Source organism: Acanthopagrus latus, chromosome 5 (genome assembly GCF_904848185.1).
Source record: "Acanthopagrus latus isolate v.2019 chromosome 5, fAcaLat1.1, whole genome shotgun sequence".
Classification (NCBI taxonomy): domain Eukaryota; kingdom Metazoa; phylum Chordata; class Actinopteri; order Spariformes; family Sparidae; genus Acanthopagrus; species Acanthopagrus latus.
Window position 1 is genome coordinate 30,288,396 of NC_051043.1, and position 18,096 is coordinate 30,306,491.

The following is an 18,096-nucleotide window of genomic DNA, read 5'->3' on the forward strand; positions in this document are numbered from 1 at the left end:
TGATGACATGTGGCGGTGCAACTCTGTGGTGGCTGGTATTGCCAGATGGGTGTTTTTTCCGCTAAATATTAAAGCCTGTTTACGGTATGTTTTTGCTGGGTTTTTGCCTTGAAGGTTCTATGGACATTTGGCACTTAAGTTAAACTGTGAGTGGGCACCGTTCACAATGACGTTCATCAGGCAGAATACAGTAGGTTCAGTTCACATTCGCCAAAAATATGAATGAGTTCATGAACAATCATTCACTGAATGTGTTCAGGCACAACACTGTCTGCTGTAGCATCCAATCAGTAACTAAGGGGGCGTGTCAGCCTGTAATAGACTTCTGAAGGCAGCTCCCTTGTGTCCCAGGCCTCCACCAGGAGGAGCCTCAACCCATCAAATGAGTCATTTGACTGTCGTGATTTGAGCTGTTTGGTCCGATAAACTGTTAAAAGTCACACGATTTTATTATTTTATTCCCATTCATGTGAGCCGTGCACTAAACCAGATACGCTGGCTTGGTTGGAGGAAGTCTCTGGTGTTCAGGCCCAAAAACACAGCAGATTCAGGTGTTTTTATAAACGGACAGTCAAACTTTAAAACACCACAAAGCAGTTTTCATAGGAATAAACATAGCCGTGTCCAGATAATTAACATCCTTGGCAGCTCTCCGCTCCTTGATACTCGCTCTTTGGAGCACAAATAAGAAAACTGGGACACATTATGGATAGTTTTAAAACAAATGATCCAAACTGACCGAGCAGATTCAGAGATATCACCTTCATTATTCCACACGTTCTTCTTCCTTTTCAAAACCTGCCGCCATTATTACCCACAATGCAAAGCAGTTTATCGGATTACATGCAGCTTCCGCTGGAGCCACAAAGGACTTTATACCTTTTTCCTCTCCAACACCTGTTAACACACTTCAATGTGTAAAACTGGTGGAGTTTCCCTTTAATAGGATAACATGTCTGTCAATTCAATTCATGTGATACGTCTCCAAACTCAATGAAATATTAAATATGTAGCAGATTAAAATGTATTTACCATCACCACTGTTAATGTAATGTTTTATGAGTCGCTGCTATATTTGACCATAATGCTCTAAAGTGTTAATTGTGCTGTAATGAACTGCAGGCGGACTCACTGATCTTCTCTCAGTTTGTTCTGATCACCGTCCGTTTCTTTGGGACGGGCGCCATCTTGTGGAGCCCCTGCAGACTTGAGTGGTGAACCCCAAAGTTGATGAGCAGTCAGACGGAACATGTCGGCCTGTAACAAACTCCGTCAAAGTCCGTCAGTATCTTCATTTAGTACGTAGAAACGTTTGTTCTTTATTCTGTTGTGTTCACAGGGCTTCTAATGACTGTTTTTAATTATTCTGTGACTGTATTATTCGTGTGTATTTAGTTGTAGAACCTGCTGCAGATGTGAGGATTCGTTTAGGCTCCTAGCTTGATGTTCAGTGACTCGTTATATTTAAGCTAGCTAACCCAGACATCAGCAGTTAACCAGCAAACACTACAGTTACTTCATTACTGTGTCATTACTTTAATATTTATTTTGGACCTTGGTAACACAGAAGTTGTGGAGGAGATAATATCTTCTTTTGTGTGATTTATTTCAGCTGTTGAAATGTGTAGTCGGTCTGCTGTCAGTGACCGTTAAATGGCCGTTGGTTGTGGAACGTTAGCAGGTGTTAACAGATTGTGTTTGTGTGTCCAGGAGGACGGACAGACGGATGGAACCTGCAGACTGAGGCGGAGTGGGACTCACTTCAGCCCGGAGGACGGCTCACTGATGACGGAGAGAGGAGGTGAGCTGGTAGTGACAGAACAAACACCCGCCATGTGAAGAGACGCTTCATTTAACATTTTCTACTTGTCATTAAGAATACTATGCATTGATAACAAATATATATGATAATGTAGGATTGTATTCAAAGCAGATAAGTTATTTTAGGGCTTGGACTTTATTACCAAGGAGCACATATACTACTGATTAGAAATCAAGGAGACTGAAAACTGATATTTGTGATCGATATTCATTCACAGTTGTTGTGTGAGAGGACTTAATCAGATGTTATTGTGCTGTGAACACCTTAAATTATGTAAAACAAAAAAGTGTAATGTTTCTTAATGTGTCTCCTGTCTGTAGACTCACATTTTAAACAACACTGTTTAAATGTATCACATGAAAATATATAAAACAAATTGATTCGGTCTTTGTAATAAACAAGTATTGAGGGTGATTACTTGAGTGTTTGATATTAAATTGTTGAACATCACGAGACACATTCAATATGTGGAAATGACTTAAACTGACTAAAAACAGCCACTGAGTTCTGAAGTAATCTATTACTGAGGTGGATTCAGATTTGATGTGTAGTAAACTGGACACCTACTCTGAATACTTTGAGAGTATCTCAGTAATAACAGTATTATCTAAAGATGAATAAAGTACATAAATAACTAGAGAGATAAATAAAGATGTGTTTCAGACTGAACCCACTTCTTCCCTCAGTGTCTCGTGTGCAGGTAGAAATCAGTCACACTGAACTACAGGAAACACTTTATTCATCTTTTATCATGACAAGAAACCAAAGATCACAGACAGAACTACCGCACTTAAGATTCATCTGGATTGTTTTAAGTAGATGTTGTCAGTTACAAAGCATGTAAGAAAAACATAAAACATTAATTGTCTGTAATGGCATTTTTTTTTCTCATAATCTTCCTTTACTGAGCTGTTTTAAATCTGTAAATGAATAACACAGACAATAAAAGGAAAGATTAAGGAAAACAATCAGCAAAAAAATAAATAAATTCACAACTCAACCATACAGAATGAACATCATAAAGACTTTTTACAAAAGAAAAAAACGTGTTGACGTGCTGACACGTTTTCACAGTTGCAGAATAGAACAGAATATCTTTACACAGCAGTGCAGTGACATCAGCCGTCCACTGGGCGGCGCATGAAACACAGTAAAGTAGTAGTTTATCTAACTGTTCCTCTGTAGATCATTTTGAACCAGAACTAGTTAACGACTGATGTCAGAGATTCATATTGACACAGTTTCCTTCTCTCATTTGTCTTCTGTCTTGTGTGAGCTGTAACTTCAGCCCTGTGAGACAGTTAATACATGTATGTTAATGTAAATACATGTTTCTGGAACACATCGAGTCACATCTGCGCCACACTGACTTCTACTTTGTTCGACTTGTATTTGTATTCATTTGCAGTTTTACTGTGTGTAAATCACTTTGTGACAGTTTTTTTAAGATTCTCTATAAAAATAAAGTTGTTCTTCTTATGAATAATCAGTTAAATCTTGCCTGAGATCAGCTGTGTGTCTGTTTCTCCTTCACAGTCTGAGACAGTTAAATGCTGACTAAGCTGCTGTTGCCATGGTTACCTCCAGTTTAATGTTGTACACTCCACCATGACTTATCTTCTCTTAGAAGTTCCTTTATCAGATCACTCATTTGTTTTTCATGTTGTTTCTGCATTTTTTTTCTTTTCGTCTTCAGTTTTCACCTGTTCAGTTTTTTCTTCTTGATTTTTCAGTGAGTCATCAACTTGTTTCAGATTCGCTCTCCTTTTGGTCACACAATTCACCGAGTCAGAAACTTGACTAAGATGTTCTTACTTCATTTTCCTTCAGTTTGTTCCTCGTGTTCTTTCTTCTGGTCTTCAAACTTCTTGTTGTATTTCTCTGTGAACTCACTGAACTCTTCAGCTTTCTCTCTGGCTTTTTCTTCATACGTCTCCTTCAGAGCTTCCATTTTCTCCTCCTCCATGTCTTTTCTGTCTTTCTCCTCTTGTTCTCTTCTCATTCGATCATCTCCTTTTCTTTGTTTTCTTTCTCGTATTCTTCTTGCAGTTTTCTGAGTCTTGTTTCTTCATCATGTCGTCTCTGTTCTCCTTCTTGAAGTAGTTTTTCCCACCATTCCTTTCGTTTTTTCTCCCAGTTCTCTCGTTCTCTCCTCATCTCTTCTCTGCTCTCCTCCAACTTTCTCTGAATGTTTTCTTTTGATTCTGACTCTGATCTGATTTTTTGCTGCAAAGCTTCAACTTCTTGTTTCCACTCCTGTTTGTGAATTTCTTCTTCTTGTTTTCTCTTCCTGTCTTCTTCTTCTCTCATTTCCTGTTCTTTCTTTCTCTCCTCACGTTCTTTGTTGATGTTTTCTTCCTTTTCTTTAAGTTGTTTTTCTCTCAGTTTTCTCTCCTTTTCTATTTCTGCCTTTAGTTCTTCCTCCATGTGTTTTCTCTCTTTCTCCTCTTGTTTTCTTTTCTTTTCATGATTTTCTCTTTCTTTCTCATATTCTTCTTGCAGTTTTCTGAGTCTTGTTTGTTCCTCCTGTCGTCTCTGTTCATCTTCTTCAAGTCGTTTTTTCCACCATTCATTTTGATTCTTCTCCCAGTCCTCTCGTTCTCTCCTCATCTTTTCTCTGCTCTCCTCCAGCTTTCTCTGAATATTTTCCTTTGATTCTGACTCTGATCTGATTTTTTGCTGCAAAGCTTCAACTTTTTGTTTCCACTCCTGTTTCTGAATTTCTTCTTCTTGTTTTCTCTTCGTGTCTTCTTCTTCTCTCATTTCCTGTTCTTTCTTTCTCTCCTCACGTTCTCTTTTGATGTTTTCTTCCTTTTCTTTAAGTTGTTTTTCTCTCAGTTTTCTCTCCTTTTCTATTTCTGCCTTTAGTTCTTCCTCCATGTGTTTTCTCTCTTTCTCCTCATCTTTTCTTTTCTTTTCATGATTTTCTCTTTCTTTCTCGTATTCTTCTTGCAGTTTTCTGAGTCTTGTTTGTTCCTCCTGTCGTCTCTGTTCATCTTCTTCAAGTCGTTTTTTCCACCATTCCTTTCGTTCTTTCTCCCAGTCCTCTCGTTCTCTCCTCATCTTTTCTCTGCTCTCCTCCAACTTTCTCTGAATGTTTTCTTTTGATTCTGACTCTGATCTGATTTTTTGTTCCAAAGCTTCGACTCTTTGTTCCCACTCTTTTCTCTGAATTTCTTCTTCTTGTTTTCTCTTCCTGTCTTCTTCTTCTCTCATTTCCTGTTCTTTCTTTCTCTCATCACGTTCTTTGTTGATGTTTTCTTCCTTTTCTTTAAGTTGTTTTTCTCTCAGTTTTCTCTCCTTTTCTATTTTTGCTCTCAGTTCTTCCTCCATGTGTTTTCTCTCTTTCTCCTCTTGTTTTCTTTTCTTTTCATGATTTTCTCTTTCTTTCTCATATTCTTCTTGCAGTTTTCTGAGTCTTGTTTGTTCCTCCTGTCGTCTCTGTTCATCTTCTTCAAGTCTTTTTTCCCACCATTCCTTTCGTTTTTTCTCCCAGTTCTCTCGTTCTCTCCACATCTCTTCTCTGCTCTCCTCCAACTTTCTCTGAAGTTTTTCCTTTGATTCTCTCTCCGATCTGATTTTTTCCTCCAGAGCATCAACTCTTTGTTTCCACTCCTGTTTGTGAATTTCTTCCTCTTGTTTTTTCTTCCTGTCTTCTTCTTCTCTCATTTCCTGTTCTTTCTTTCTTTCCTCACGTTCTTTGTTGATGTTTTCTTCCTTTTCTTTAAGTTGTTTTTCTCTCAGTTTTCTCTCCTTTTCTATTTCTGCTTTCTGTTTGTCCATTCTTCTTTTCATCTCTTCCATCTCTTCATCATGTTTTCTTTTTAGCTCCTCCCTCTCTCTCCTCATCTCTTCTTCCTTCAGGATTCTCTCCATCTCTTTCTGTATCGCTGCCTCGGCCTCTTGCAGCATCTCATTAGTGTAGCAGCTGCCTCCATTTGTCTTCACCATGGTGTCGATCTTGGTGATCAGCTCACTGACCTGCATGTGGTTTTCTTTACTGTAGTTATCAAACACGTGGTATCTTCCTCCACAGTCAGCGATCAGATTCTTTAAGGAATCATCACATTCTTTTTCAATGTATTCTTCAACAGATATCTCGTCGTTCTTTAGTTTATCTCCTCCAGTTAACAGAACGATGGTGAACCTCTCAGCATTCTTCCAGAAGCCTTCCTCAATACGTTTTAATGTCTCCTTCTCTTCTGGTGTAAATCTGCCGATTTCTATCACCAGCAGGAAGACATGTGGTCCTGGAGCCAGAAGACTGATGCATTTCACCATCTCCTCATTAACCTCCTCATGAGACAGAGTTGAGTCAAACAGACCAGGAGTGTCGACCACAACGACTGGACGACCGTTTACTACAGTCTGTGCTTTCTGACAACACTTAGTGACTGATGTCGGGCTTGATTTGGCCGTAAACTCATTTCCCCCTAGAATGGTGTTTCCTGAAGAGCTCTTCCCACAGCCAGTCTTCCCTATCAGAACAATCCTGAGACACTCTGGGCTCTGTTCTTCATCAGCACCTGGGAAATATAAAGACATGGAGTTACTGAAGGACAGAGAAAAAAACAGGACTTACTGTTTCTATGACAACATTACAGAACTTACAGCTGATGATGCTTTTTGTTCTCAGGTCCTTCAGCTCAGCCTGCAGTGTGGTGATGTTTTCCTCTTGTTGTCTGATCTTTTCTATTTGAGCAAATGCAAATGTTTCTGTTGTGTAGCTGCACAGTTTGTCTTTGTAGAGTCTCAGTCTCATTTTATCCACCGTGTCCAACAGCTCTGGGATCTGCTGCTTGTCCTTGATGTTGAGAACAACATGTCTTCCTCCACAGCTCTGAAGCAGCTCCTGGATGTCTCTGTTTCCTTTTACAAAGTTACCAACAGCTGGAGCTGTAGGATCTGACTCCACAGTGAACAGAATCATGGTGAAGTCATTGACTCGAGAGCTGAATGTGTTCTGGATGGTCTTTAACTCACTCTTGTCTTCATCAGTGAGGGGATCCACAGGTAGGACCAGGATGAAGGCATGGACGCCCTCAGGATCACAGAGGGAGATACACCTGAGTGATTCCTTCATCACTTCCTCCAGAGGTTTTCCACACAAGGCAGGCAGCTCCACCAGGGAAACCCAACGTCCACACACCTCTCCCTGACTCTGAACACACTCTGATGACTTGGAGACTGAAGGAAACTCTGTCTGACCTAAAATGGCCTCAGCTGCTGAAGTCTTCCCTGCTCCTCTCCTCCCACACAGAACCAGGTTTAAAGCTGCTCTGGTGTCTTCACACTTTGGTCTGATGGTCTCTTCACTGCAGGTGAGGAAGGCTCCTCTGTTTTCATGGACAATCTGCTCCATCTTCTGCATCAATAACCAGTGGTTGTCTTCAGACATGTTGTAGTGTCTTCCTCCACAGTCTGTAAGGAGTTCATCAACAGGGAGAGTAACTTTCTTCTCCTCATGTGTGACGATGACCATCGAGTGTTTGAAAGCATCTTGACCAAACAAATTCAGGATGAACTTCAGAGTTTCTCTGTTCTTCTCTATGAAATCAGAAGGTTTCGCTAACAGCAGGAGAACATTTGGTCCAGGAAGACAAAGACTGATGCAGCTCTGCATCTTTTCTCTCACAGCTTCCTCAGACAGACTGAACATGTCTGGAGTTTTAACTACAGTTAGAGGATTTCCTCTCCACTCTCCACACGTGGCCACACACTTCCTGTTCTTTTGGTTATTAAAAGTTTGGTCCCCGATGATGAAGTTACCAAGTCTCGTCTGTTTGTCCTCACTTTTTCCCAGCAGCACAATCCTGAGTCCAGATGCTGTAATACAACAGAGAGGAAGATAAAATGACATTAGAGGCTGAACTCACCACAACTCAACTTACACCACAGCATGAGGTGTAAGAGCCTTTTATCCATATTTTTGCTATTATACATTTTGTACACTGGGTGACAGTTGACTTCCATGGGACTGAATTTACACTGAGCGTAATGTATCCAGGTGGTTTACAGTTTTTATTTGGGCATTTACATGGAGCGTAGCAGTGGCTTAAAGGAGAACTTCGGTCGATTTAATCATGCAGCTTCATTGCTCAAGCTGCCCTCGACTTGCCAGTACCGAAGACGCGAACACATTTGGTCCAACCATTACAGGCTCCGTGAACGGAGCGTTAGCATTGACAGCTAATAGCATAGGGTCAGAACTTTACACTGTGTTTTAAACTTCTTAACATGCTCCACATCTCACCATAAAAGTCATGCAACATCAGCAGACACCTTACAACACAGCACTGTAGCGTGTATGACTCAAAATGAATAAAAAAGTTGTTAAAAGTTGTGTGTTTGTGCAAGGAGCTACATACCGGTTTGTTTACATCCGTGTCCTCCGGTAGCTAGACCGAACTAGTCAATCCGTATATGGTATGTACCAGTATGTAGCTTATTGCACAAACACACTACTTTTTCAGTCATACACGCTACAGTACTGTGTTGTAAGTTGTCTGCTGATGTTGCATAACTTTTGGGGTGAGATTTGGAGCATGTTAAGAAGTTTAAAACACAGTGTAAAGTTCTGACCCTATGCTATTAGCTGTCAATGCTAACGCTCCGTTCACGGAGCCTGTAATGGTTGGACCAAATGTGTCCGCGTCTTCGGTACTGGCAAGTCGAGGGCAGCTTGAGCAATGAAGCTACATGATTAAATCAACCGAAATTCTCTTTTACATTTCATAAAGATACCCAGCTGTGTAATGGATTGGGTTCTACCTGGATGTAAAGAAAAATGTAATTATTTGTAATAAATGAAGCCCCAAAAGTGTAATGTCTGGACAGTGGAATTGGTTTTAGTGTTAGACAGCTGATGTCTACAGCACGTGTCAGTCAGGTTCACTGACATGTAGCATCACAGTGATGATAACAGTTATGTGAGGAGATCTTATCAGTTATCTACAGGCTTGGCCACTGTTGTAATTTAATTCATTTTGCCCACACGTTAAACTGTGCTGTGTCATATCATCCACAAATAACCAAATTATTTACCTGTACAACTGTTTTACATGAGAAATTCTATTTTAGAAAAAAGGAACTCTGAATTTTAAATGTTGTTTAACACAGTTTTCCAACATGTTAAGTAAAAAAAAAAAAATTTTTAAAAATCACAATTCTCTAAAGGGGCTGAAAGTACATCAAAATAGTTAGCGTAAGAGTAAGCAGAGTGATTTAACCATACATGCTTCAGCCTCAGTCAAACTCAGATGAGGAATCTGTTGTGCATCCAGAGGTGGAAAGAGACCAAGTACAAATACTTACTAGTTACTTCACTTCGGTAGATGTTTCATCTATCTGTACTTTACTTGAGTATCTCTGTGACTTTCCCTCCCTACATCTGAACACAAATATCTGATGGATTATTCTTTATTTGGCATCATCAGGCTGCCTTCCCAACATCAGCAGACTGATGTGGACCAATCAGACGCAGCGAGACGAGACAAAGACGTAAAAGCCGTAAGAAGCCGTAAACAGACAGAGAGGGAGGCTGGAATGTGGAGAAAAGGCGTGTTAGTGTCTCGTATCTGCAGAGAGTTTCTGATTTTCTCTCTTTGTTGCTGCTCGGGACGCTTTACCAACCCAACATGTGTCTATTTGACGTCCTGGGAATGAGACTCAACAATCAACTACCTCTGTGGTGCGTTCAGGAACAGCTGGGAACAAATCCTACTGATTCTACCTTTAACTTTAATAGTCTAATTCTTCTTCTAATTAACATGACGTGAGCTTCAGTTAGCTTTGAGCACAAATGTCCTTCAGAGGGAGACTTTTTACTCTGATACTCTGAGTCCATGTCAGAGCCTGAACTCTGTTACTGGACTGGAGGAAACAAGCTGGATCAGAACTTCTACTGTCACCAGAGTCTGTTTGTACACCAGTATCTGAACATCTCCTGGAGGACAGGATGTTTGGACTCTGGACTCCTCTGCATCTTTGACCTAGTATCTGTATGCATGTATTTGCCAATGCAAAGTAGCTGAATCTGAACTAAACAGATGTTTTAATTGTGGGATGTGTTAAGATTCCTCCTCGACAAAATATGCCACCCAAAACTCTATTTGCAAATGCAAATGATTAGCATTGATAAATTTACTTACTGTGAGTTGAAGTGATTCCTACAGCATGCAGCCCTGAAAATGATGACATCATGAATTTGTTGCTTACTTACTAAGATGATTTGTGTGAACAAAGTTTTCATTGTCAGAACTGTTTCTGTACTTACCAGCAGCTTTCACAGGACTGAAGATGGATATCTGTGTTTCCTTTAGTTTGGGGCTTTGATGATCAGGTGGTAAAGACGATATTGTGTCTTTGAACACATCAAAGCTGACGTGATCTCCATTATTCTCCTTTACGATTTGACCCAACCATGTCAACAGCTGTAAATGTTCATCAGGTTTTTGCTTCAAGTATCTGTATCTACACATTCGGATCATTTCTTTTAATGGAGAACCTTCCATGTATTCATCCATCAGACCTGGACTCTCCTCTCTGGGTGCTGATATCAGAACCAGTGAATGATCAAATGATCGATCACTTAAGTTTTCAAGTATTGATTGCAGCCTTTGTTTGTGTCTTTGTTTGAAGTCTTCAGGCTGTAGAACCAGCAGGAACACATGAGGTCCAGGATCAGAGAGTCTCTCACAGGTTTCTACATGTTCTGTCAGTCTGTCTTCAGACATGTTGGGATGCAGCAGATCTGGAGTGTTGATCAGAACTATTTCTTTCTCCTTCATTCGTCCTCTGACTCTCAGACAGCGGTCTGGTTCTTCCTCAGTGTTGAACTCAGTTGTTCCCAGTATGAAGTTCCCCACTGAACTCCTCTGAGACCAGCTGTTCCCCAGCAGAACCACCCTCAGCTCAGACACTGCAGAGAAAAGGCAGAAAAGGACAAACACAGATTTGCATTTATTCAGTTATAGTTTCATTGCTGTTCAGTTATTTATTGACATAATTTAACTTGGAAATTCTGAATTCAGATGCTCTTTAATAGCAGGATGACACAGTTCAGTTTGACTCACTGTTAGGTGGCAGGATTTCATAACTGCTGCTGCGCTTCAGAGGATGCAGATCATCTGTGAATGTGAGGAAACAATATATGTTTACTTATTTACTTCTTTAATCTGTCACTGACCTTCTTATGACACTAACATTGTCAGCATTCATGCAGTCCTCTAAAACTTTGGACCACTTCTGAAATAACACATGGAAAACGTCCAGAACCCAACGTAATCTTAAAAGTGACCCAAGGATGACTTGGACTCGAGATTTGGGACTCATAAAAACCTTTATGTTTAATCAACATTAAGAAAATGTCTGACTGTTTGCAAAATGAATATTAAGGATGCTGATCGATCACATCAAACTCTATCAGGTACCTGATGTGTCGGTCACCTGGTCCTGTGAAAGTTACCTCAGCACCTGCTACATGTTTAGTACAGTGTGTTTTGCTGAGTTTCGTTCCAAAACACAAACATTTCTTTCAGGAATAAAAGTCAGCTGAAATAATATTTCATCATAATATTCATGCAAGCTAACTACAGAAAGGTGGCAGTTTTCATAAATGGTAGATATGGAACAAAACTGTCCATGTTTAAATTTAACCATATATATATATATATATATATATATATATATATATATATATATATATATATATATATATATATATATATATATATATATATTAGGTGTCCATGAAATGAGAGAAAAGTCCTGTGTGCCAGTTCAAACGCAGCAGCTTGTGATATGAATCATCACACTTTGATGTTTTGTCGCCACCCAGTGGGACCCTGCTGGCTCTGCACCCTTTGAAATAAAACTCTTCAAACAAATCAAACAGCAGTTCAGTTAAGTGTCAGATTTTAACATCGAGCTTTCACACTAGTTCCTTCACAAACTGCCCTAACCCTTTAGTCAAAGAGTAATAAAGTCTGACTGGACTCACCTGATGCTGCAGCCGCCATGACGTCACTGTGCTGGAGAGCAGCTGCTGCAGTAGCAACCTGCAGGAGGAACGATCAGAACATGAACCATCACACAGCAGCCTGTTGACAGAGCTCGCCTTCACAACTCCACTGGGGATTCAACCAACAACCCATCAGCTGGATACAGCTCACAATGTGAAGGTCTGTGTTGAAAATTACCTTATACAGAAAATTTTTATTATAATGTAATTTTTAAATCTATAGAATCATGTAACCTGTGTTTTTTGTTCCCGAGTCTACGGTCTGTAGATTTTAAGGCTTTCTGAATAAATAATATTTTAACATAGTTGAGCTACTTCAGTTTCTTTCCTAGATAAGAACACTAGTGATGTAACACCAGTTCTTTTTACTGAACTGAATCTCTAGAATCCATTCAGTAAAAAGACTCGTTCACCGAATCGTTCAGTGCTCTCAAACTCCCTGAACTGATGAGCAGCCAAACAATCCGTCATCCAGTTAATAATCAGCCCTGATGTTCACGTTCACTTACTGAGGGAGACGCAGTGCTGCTCTGAGTACACATGCACTAAAGTTACTACATGGTGAAAGTGTCCTCTGTGCACAGTAAAATCACTTAACATGATGCTACACAGATGTTAGCATCATGGCGCTAATTTCAGCAGCACGGTTACTGAATGTGAATTATCTCCTCTGCCCTGGCTGAGTGAGAGACACAGCGCCACTTTCAGCACAGTACCTGGACGAGAATCACGTCCTCAGCGTCAGTTCTCTGCCTGCAGTAGGTTCGTGAATCATGAACGAATCACAGCGTGAACGAGAATCACGTCCTGACAGTTCTCTGAGTGAGTCGCAGCAGTTCTACTCCCGGCCGGCATGATCAGCTGAGCTCAACTGAACTGAGAAAGGAACGAATCAGTCCATGAAGTGATCCCGTTCACTTCATTCACTGAAAAGATCCGTTCGTTCAAACGACACGTTCGCGACCGACACAACACTAACGAACACCTACATCCACATGTATTACAGGCTGCACAGGTGTAGTGCTGCAGGAGCACCGCTCCACCACGTTAAGTCACAAAATGAATCTGATTGAATGTTAAAATGTTAAAGTCTTAGTTGTTTGGCATGTTTTGAACAAAGGTGGGCATCTTCTCATCAGCAAAGCTCAGCAGCTCTTCATGCGCCGCTCGTTACATTCTGTGATGTAAACTGTATTAAATCCTGAGCCAACAAACTACTGAGCTGGACAGAAAGTGACTCCAGAGTTTCCGCTCTGATATTTTCAGTGGCAAAAATAAAACTCAGTGGGAAAAACATAATAACAAAAGTGAATAAACTATAATCCTGCTGCAGTCACGCTGTCTGTTATTATCACCTACTGCAACAGTGTTGTGTGCCAGGCTGTGTGACGCTCACAGAGATGAACATGGACGCCCATCTCCACGAGTTAAAGAACAGGATACCATGAAATCTGAGTTATATTACATATATATATATAAATTATATTCCCAAATGTTCACTTGGAAGTAAGAGATAAAGCCACAATCATGAGATAATAGGTAGAAATGCTTAGGTTAAAAAAAGTCAAAGTAATGTGATGGAAGGTCAAAAAACTGAAATTATGACGTCAAATAAACGTAGTTATGAGATACACATTTTAATTATGAGATGAAAGTTGTAAATATGGGTTAAAGTCATAATCATGAGATAAAATGTGAAATTGAGATACAAAATTAAAACCATGAGCTAAAATGTCAGCACTAATTTTGACTTTTTAACCGCGTCTTTAAATGGGAGCAGATTTCATCATGTTTTGTCTTTAGCTGGTGGAAAATGAGCTTCTACAACTCAAACTGATCCAGTGAAGCGCCATGTGGCTGCAGGTTTTCATTCCAACCAAGCAAGAATTCACCTGACCTGGATCAGGATCAGGTGTCACAGCCAGCTGACACAAACGTCAGAGATGTGCGCGTCACACCTGCGCGCGCGTCTTCTCAGGTGCAGCCACTGAATATCAAGCCAGGTGCAGACTGTTACCTCAACAAAGCGCACTGCACCCTGTCAGTATGTATATATGTATGTGCACCTTCATGTGTAGTAAGATCATGTACCTACAATACACACCTACACAAACTGAGCCTGTAGAGACAAACCATCAGTCTGACGGGGCTGTGCAGCTTCCTCATGCCTTCAGGTAAACTTGATTTACAAAATGGCGACGCCATGGTTGATATTTAAGTGATATAGGCATGTTGTGCATGAAGACAAAACTTCAATAATTCAGATTCAGATTGACAGCCTGATTCATCTGGACTCCGACAGAAGCGTTAAGACTAGAGAACAATTCAAATATGAATCATCTTTCCTGTCGAGGCCTGTTGGATTGACGATGAGCGTCTCTGCCAGCAGCAGTTAGTGACTCTGATCACAGTGATGATCGTTTCATCTCAGTCAGCTGCTGATTCTGATGAATGATCTGTTCCATTGATCTGCAGCCCTGATGGCTCTTATACTGTATTAATCTGTTGGCATTTACCTTTAGTTCAGTTGTAGTTCGTCTTCATGTCCCGTCACTTGTCCGCAGCCCAAGAGACAGAAAGTGAAAGTGTTTGACTTCCTCCCAGTACAGACAGACACGTGGACGGTCTGATGTTCACTTTATTACTCAGTTTAACATCATTATGATGTGAACAGGACTAGCCTGGTTACTACACATCACAGCTGCTTCATCCTCTTTATAACAAAGCGTCTGCAGTAACATGGATCTTCTGTTTGTTCTGTTTGTTCTGGTCACGGTCCGTGTCTGTGGGTCGGGCGCCATCTTGTGGAGCCCCTGCAGACTTGTGTGACGTTGCATGACAGGATGATGCATCAGAGCTCATTTTAAATGAATTTATCTTATCAGAAGTCTGACAGAAAAATCACTGATACTGATCGTTGTAATATCGGTCTACACCTCCTTTAAACTCGAGGTTTCTACACATTTTCACTCTTAAATGAAAGCATTTCTACAGTGTGTCCAGGCTTCCAGCACTGAACAGCAGTGGCAAATGACATGTACAGACAAAATGATTATTTGACTTCCATCACATTAAATCAGATGCTAGTGTTCTGTTAACACCTTAAATTATGTTGGAGTGAAAGAAACTTCAGGAAAACAGAAACAGTTTCATGTCTCTTAATGAGTCTCCTGTAAGCAGACTGACATTTAAACAGCCTGACTGAAGTGAACTGACTGTTTCAGGCAGTTTGAACTTTACCTGTTCGCTCCATCAGCTGCTGACTGGAGGCTGACAGTGAAATGCTCAAACTGTTGAATCCTGTGCTGAGGATGTTATATGCAACCATGAATCATGACAATGACAGTATTAGAAAGCCTTTTAAGCCATTTTAAATGTTAACACTGTTTAGTAGTTGATAAGCTGGATCACCTTCACATGATATATTAATTATTGACAGAATACTTCTTCTTTCTCTCCTTCTCCAGCATTTTATTCACACAGGCAGGATTCCAGGAGCCGGCGTGGAGGAAAAACAGCAGATGGACGCTGGAGGTTTCTGCAGAGTGAGTCAACAAAACGAGAAGAAGCAGAAGAGCAAAAACACAGAAATACTTAAAGTTTTGAGATAATGCTTAATCTGTGGGACAGTGTGGTGACTGTAAGGAACGGAATGATCCAGCAGTGAAGTGGTGGATGGAGCAGGTTAATATGGCCAGACGATCGATGATGATGATGATGATGATGATGATGATGATGCCACGCCCACAGACAAGGAAAGGAGCAGGTGAGGAAGAAACAGAGGGGTAAAGGTAGACGGGGAAACACAGAAGAAGAAGAACAAAACCTCCAGGCTGCAGCAGTAGAACTGTGACATTATTGTGCATATTTAGAAGAAAGAGAAGGCGCCTCAAAGTTACTGACTGACAGGCGACTTCAGTCTGTTCTGCCTGTTTCTTTATCGTTGGTGCTCTCAGGTGAGCCGTGTTACAGGTGATAACAAGCAGACAGGCTTTTTCATCTGCACTCAAGCGTGCTATGATATTTTACAGTTATTATTATTATTATTATTATTATTATTATTATACAATGATGTACAATCATGCTCTAAAAATAACAGTTGACAACAGTTCTCGATACCGTCACAGTTGGAGTTCACAACCAACATGAAAACAGTTCGGTCTGTTACAGGTGAGCTCGACTAGCTTCGTGTCATCGTTCCACTAGTGAAGGTTTGTTCGCTGCTCGGGCTGCACATGCTGGTCTTCATCTGAATATACTGATGTTAACAGATACACAGAGGTGGCAAACTTCCACACGTCCTCTCCTCCAGCAGAGGTACAGATACTCGTGTAAACATTTCTCTGGTGAAATTAGAAGCACTGATTCAACTTATTTACTCCAGTAAAAGTAACAAATTACAGGCTCTGAAATTTACTCACAGTATGAAAGTAGAATGTGTCCTCCTGTGCCTTCGATGTCAACATTTAGTTATTTTTCATACAACATCTGCAGTATTTTCCAAGTTACAACATAACTTGGAAATGCTGTATCCTGCCAGTATTCTGGCTTCATCCTAACAAAGTGTTCCTGCTGCAGAAGTTCAGCGTTCAAAAACATTATACAGTGTTGAGTTTTTTACTTAGTTTGAGCACAAATCTCTGTTCATTAAGTCCCACTTGAAAGTTTCGTATACAGTAAATCACCAGAAGGAAATATTTTGTATGACAAGACAACATGGAAAACTAGAAAACTGCGCGGTGCGTCCGTCAGTGTGATTGTGTGTTGGCTTTGTGCATCATCACATGATGATACATTTGTTTTTGTACTTCTCTTTTAAATGGTTAATTTCTTGCTCATGTGCTGTCTTCAGGTCCTCCATTTGTTTGATTTGCTTTTCTCTTTGCGTGAGTTCCTCTTTGAGTTCTATTTCTATGTGACTTAAGAGATTGTCCAGCAGTTTGTACTCTTTGTTGTGCGTCTCCCTCGTCTCCTGCATTTGTCTGTCGTGCTCTTTCTTCAGTGCCTCCTTTTCCTCCATGTGCTCTTTCATCAGACCTGCAAAGTTCCTCCTGTATTTCTGTCTGAATTCATTGAACTCCTCAGCTTTCTTTCTGGCCGCCTCTTCATATTTCCTGTTCTTCTCGTCTGTTATTTTCTTAAACTCTTCCTCCAACTCTTCTCTTGCTTTTTCCTCCAGTTCGATAATGTTTTGATCTTCATTTTGTATTTTGTTCTCATGTTTTTGTCTTTCTTGTTCATATAGCATTTGGAGCTTTTTGAGTCTTGCGTGGTCCTGCTTTTGTCTGTGTTCCCGCTCTCTGCTGCGTTTTTCCCAGCACTGTTGTCGTTCCTCCTCCCAGGCTTCTTGTTCTTCTCTCTCCTTTTTCTCACGGAACTCCAGCTCAGCTCTCTCTTCTTCATCAGATGCAGACTTTATTTTTTCCTTCAAAACCATAATCTTCATTTGCCTTTCCTGTTGTTGCCGTTCTTCCTGTTGTTTCTTTTGTCTGTCTTCTTCTTCCCTCTTTTCTTGTTCTTTCTTTTTCCTCTCACGCTCTCTGTTCACATTTTCCTTTATTTTTTCAAGATGTTTTTCTCTGTCTTTTCTCTCTTCTTCAATTTCTGCCCTCTTTTCTCCCATTCTTATTTTAATTACGTCTTCATGTTTTCTTTTTAGCTCCTCCCTCTCTCTCCTCATCTCTTCTTCCTTCAGGATTCTCTCCATCTCTTTCTGTATCGCTGCCTCGGCCTCTTGCAGCATCTCATTAGTGTAGCAGCTGCCTCCATTTGTCTTCACCATGGTGTCGATCTTGGTGATCAGCTCACTGACCTGCATGTGGTTTTCTTTACTGTAGTTATCAAACACGTGGTATCTTCCTCCACAGTCAGCGATCAGATTCTTTAAGGAATCATCACATTCTTTTTCAATGTATTCTTCAACAGATATCTCGTCGTTCTTTAGTTTATCTCCTCCAGTTAACAGAACGATGGTGAACCTCTCAGCATTCTTCCAGAAGCCTTCCTCAATACGTTTTAATGTCTCCTTCTCTTCTGGTGTAAATCTGCCGATTTCTATCACCAGCAGGAAGACATGTGGTCCTGGAGCCAGAAGACTGATGCATTTCACCATCTCCTCATTAACCTCCTCATGAGACAGAGTTGAGTCAAACAGACCAGGAGTGTCGACCACAACGACTGGACGACCGTTTACTACAGTCTGTGCTTTCTGACAACACTTAGTGACTGATGTCGGGCTTGATTTGGCCGTAAA

The 18,096-nt window shown here is 40.6% G+C and overlaps 1 protein-coding gene and 3 long non-coding RNA genes across 4 annotated transcripts; 3 read left to right on the top strand and 1 right to left on the bottom strand.

The window, feature by feature from the left end:
• Window positions 1-1,143: 1,143 nt before the first annotated feature.
• LOC119020273 lies at window positions 1,144-6,961 on the top strand. Its single transcript, XR_005075260.1, has 3 exons — window positions 1,144-1,298; window positions 1,711-1,801; window positions 6,821-6,961. It is a non-coding gene; the product is annotated as an uncharacterized LOC119020273 (long non-coding RNA).
• Window positions 2,545-14,561, bottom strand: LOC119020272 (GTPase IMAP family member 8-like). Its single transcript, XM_037099527.1, has 8 exons — window positions 14,360-14,561; window positions 11,823-11,880; window positions 10,897-10,950; window positions 10,098-10,742; window positions 9,973-10,005; window positions 6,434-7,648; window positions 5,138-6,348; window positions 2,545-3,806 (listed from the first exon to the last, which is right to left on the bottom strand). The coding sequence occupies exons 2-8, from the start codon at window positions 11,839-11,841 to the stop codon at window positions 3,639-3,641; spliced, it is 3,345 nt and encodes a 1,114-aa protein (XP_036955422.1). The 5' UTR covers window positions 11,842-11,880; window positions 14,360-14,561; the 3' UTR covers window positions 2,545-3,638.
• LOC119020279 lies at window positions 9,484-11,383 on the top strand. Its single transcript, XR_005075271.1, has 3 exons — window positions 9,484-9,512; window positions 10,463-10,522; window positions 10,630-11,383. It is a non-coding gene; the product is annotated as an uncharacterized LOC119020279 (long non-coding RNA).
• Window positions 13,878-18,044, top strand: LOC119020275. Its single transcript, XR_005075263.1, has 4 exons — window positions 13,878-14,017; window positions 15,311-15,388; window positions 15,474-15,609; window positions 17,908-18,044. It is a non-coding gene; the product is annotated as an uncharacterized LOC119020275 (long non-coding RNA).
• Window positions 18,045-18,096: the final 52 nt, after the last annotated feature.

What these genes read in the sequence shown, in the direction of transcription:
- LOC119020272 (XM_037099527.1), bottom strand. An exon ending in CAGTCCTGTGAAAGCTGCTG is followed by an intron (nt 10,006 to 10,097) that starts GTAAGTACAGAA and finishes CATCATTTTCAG; the next exon opens with GGCTGCATGCTGTAGGAATC. An exon ending in ACATGGAGGAAGAACTGAGA is followed by an intron (nt 3,807 to 5,137) that starts GCAAAAATAGAA and finishes AGAGAACAAGAG; the next exon opens with GAGAAAGACAGAAAAGACAT.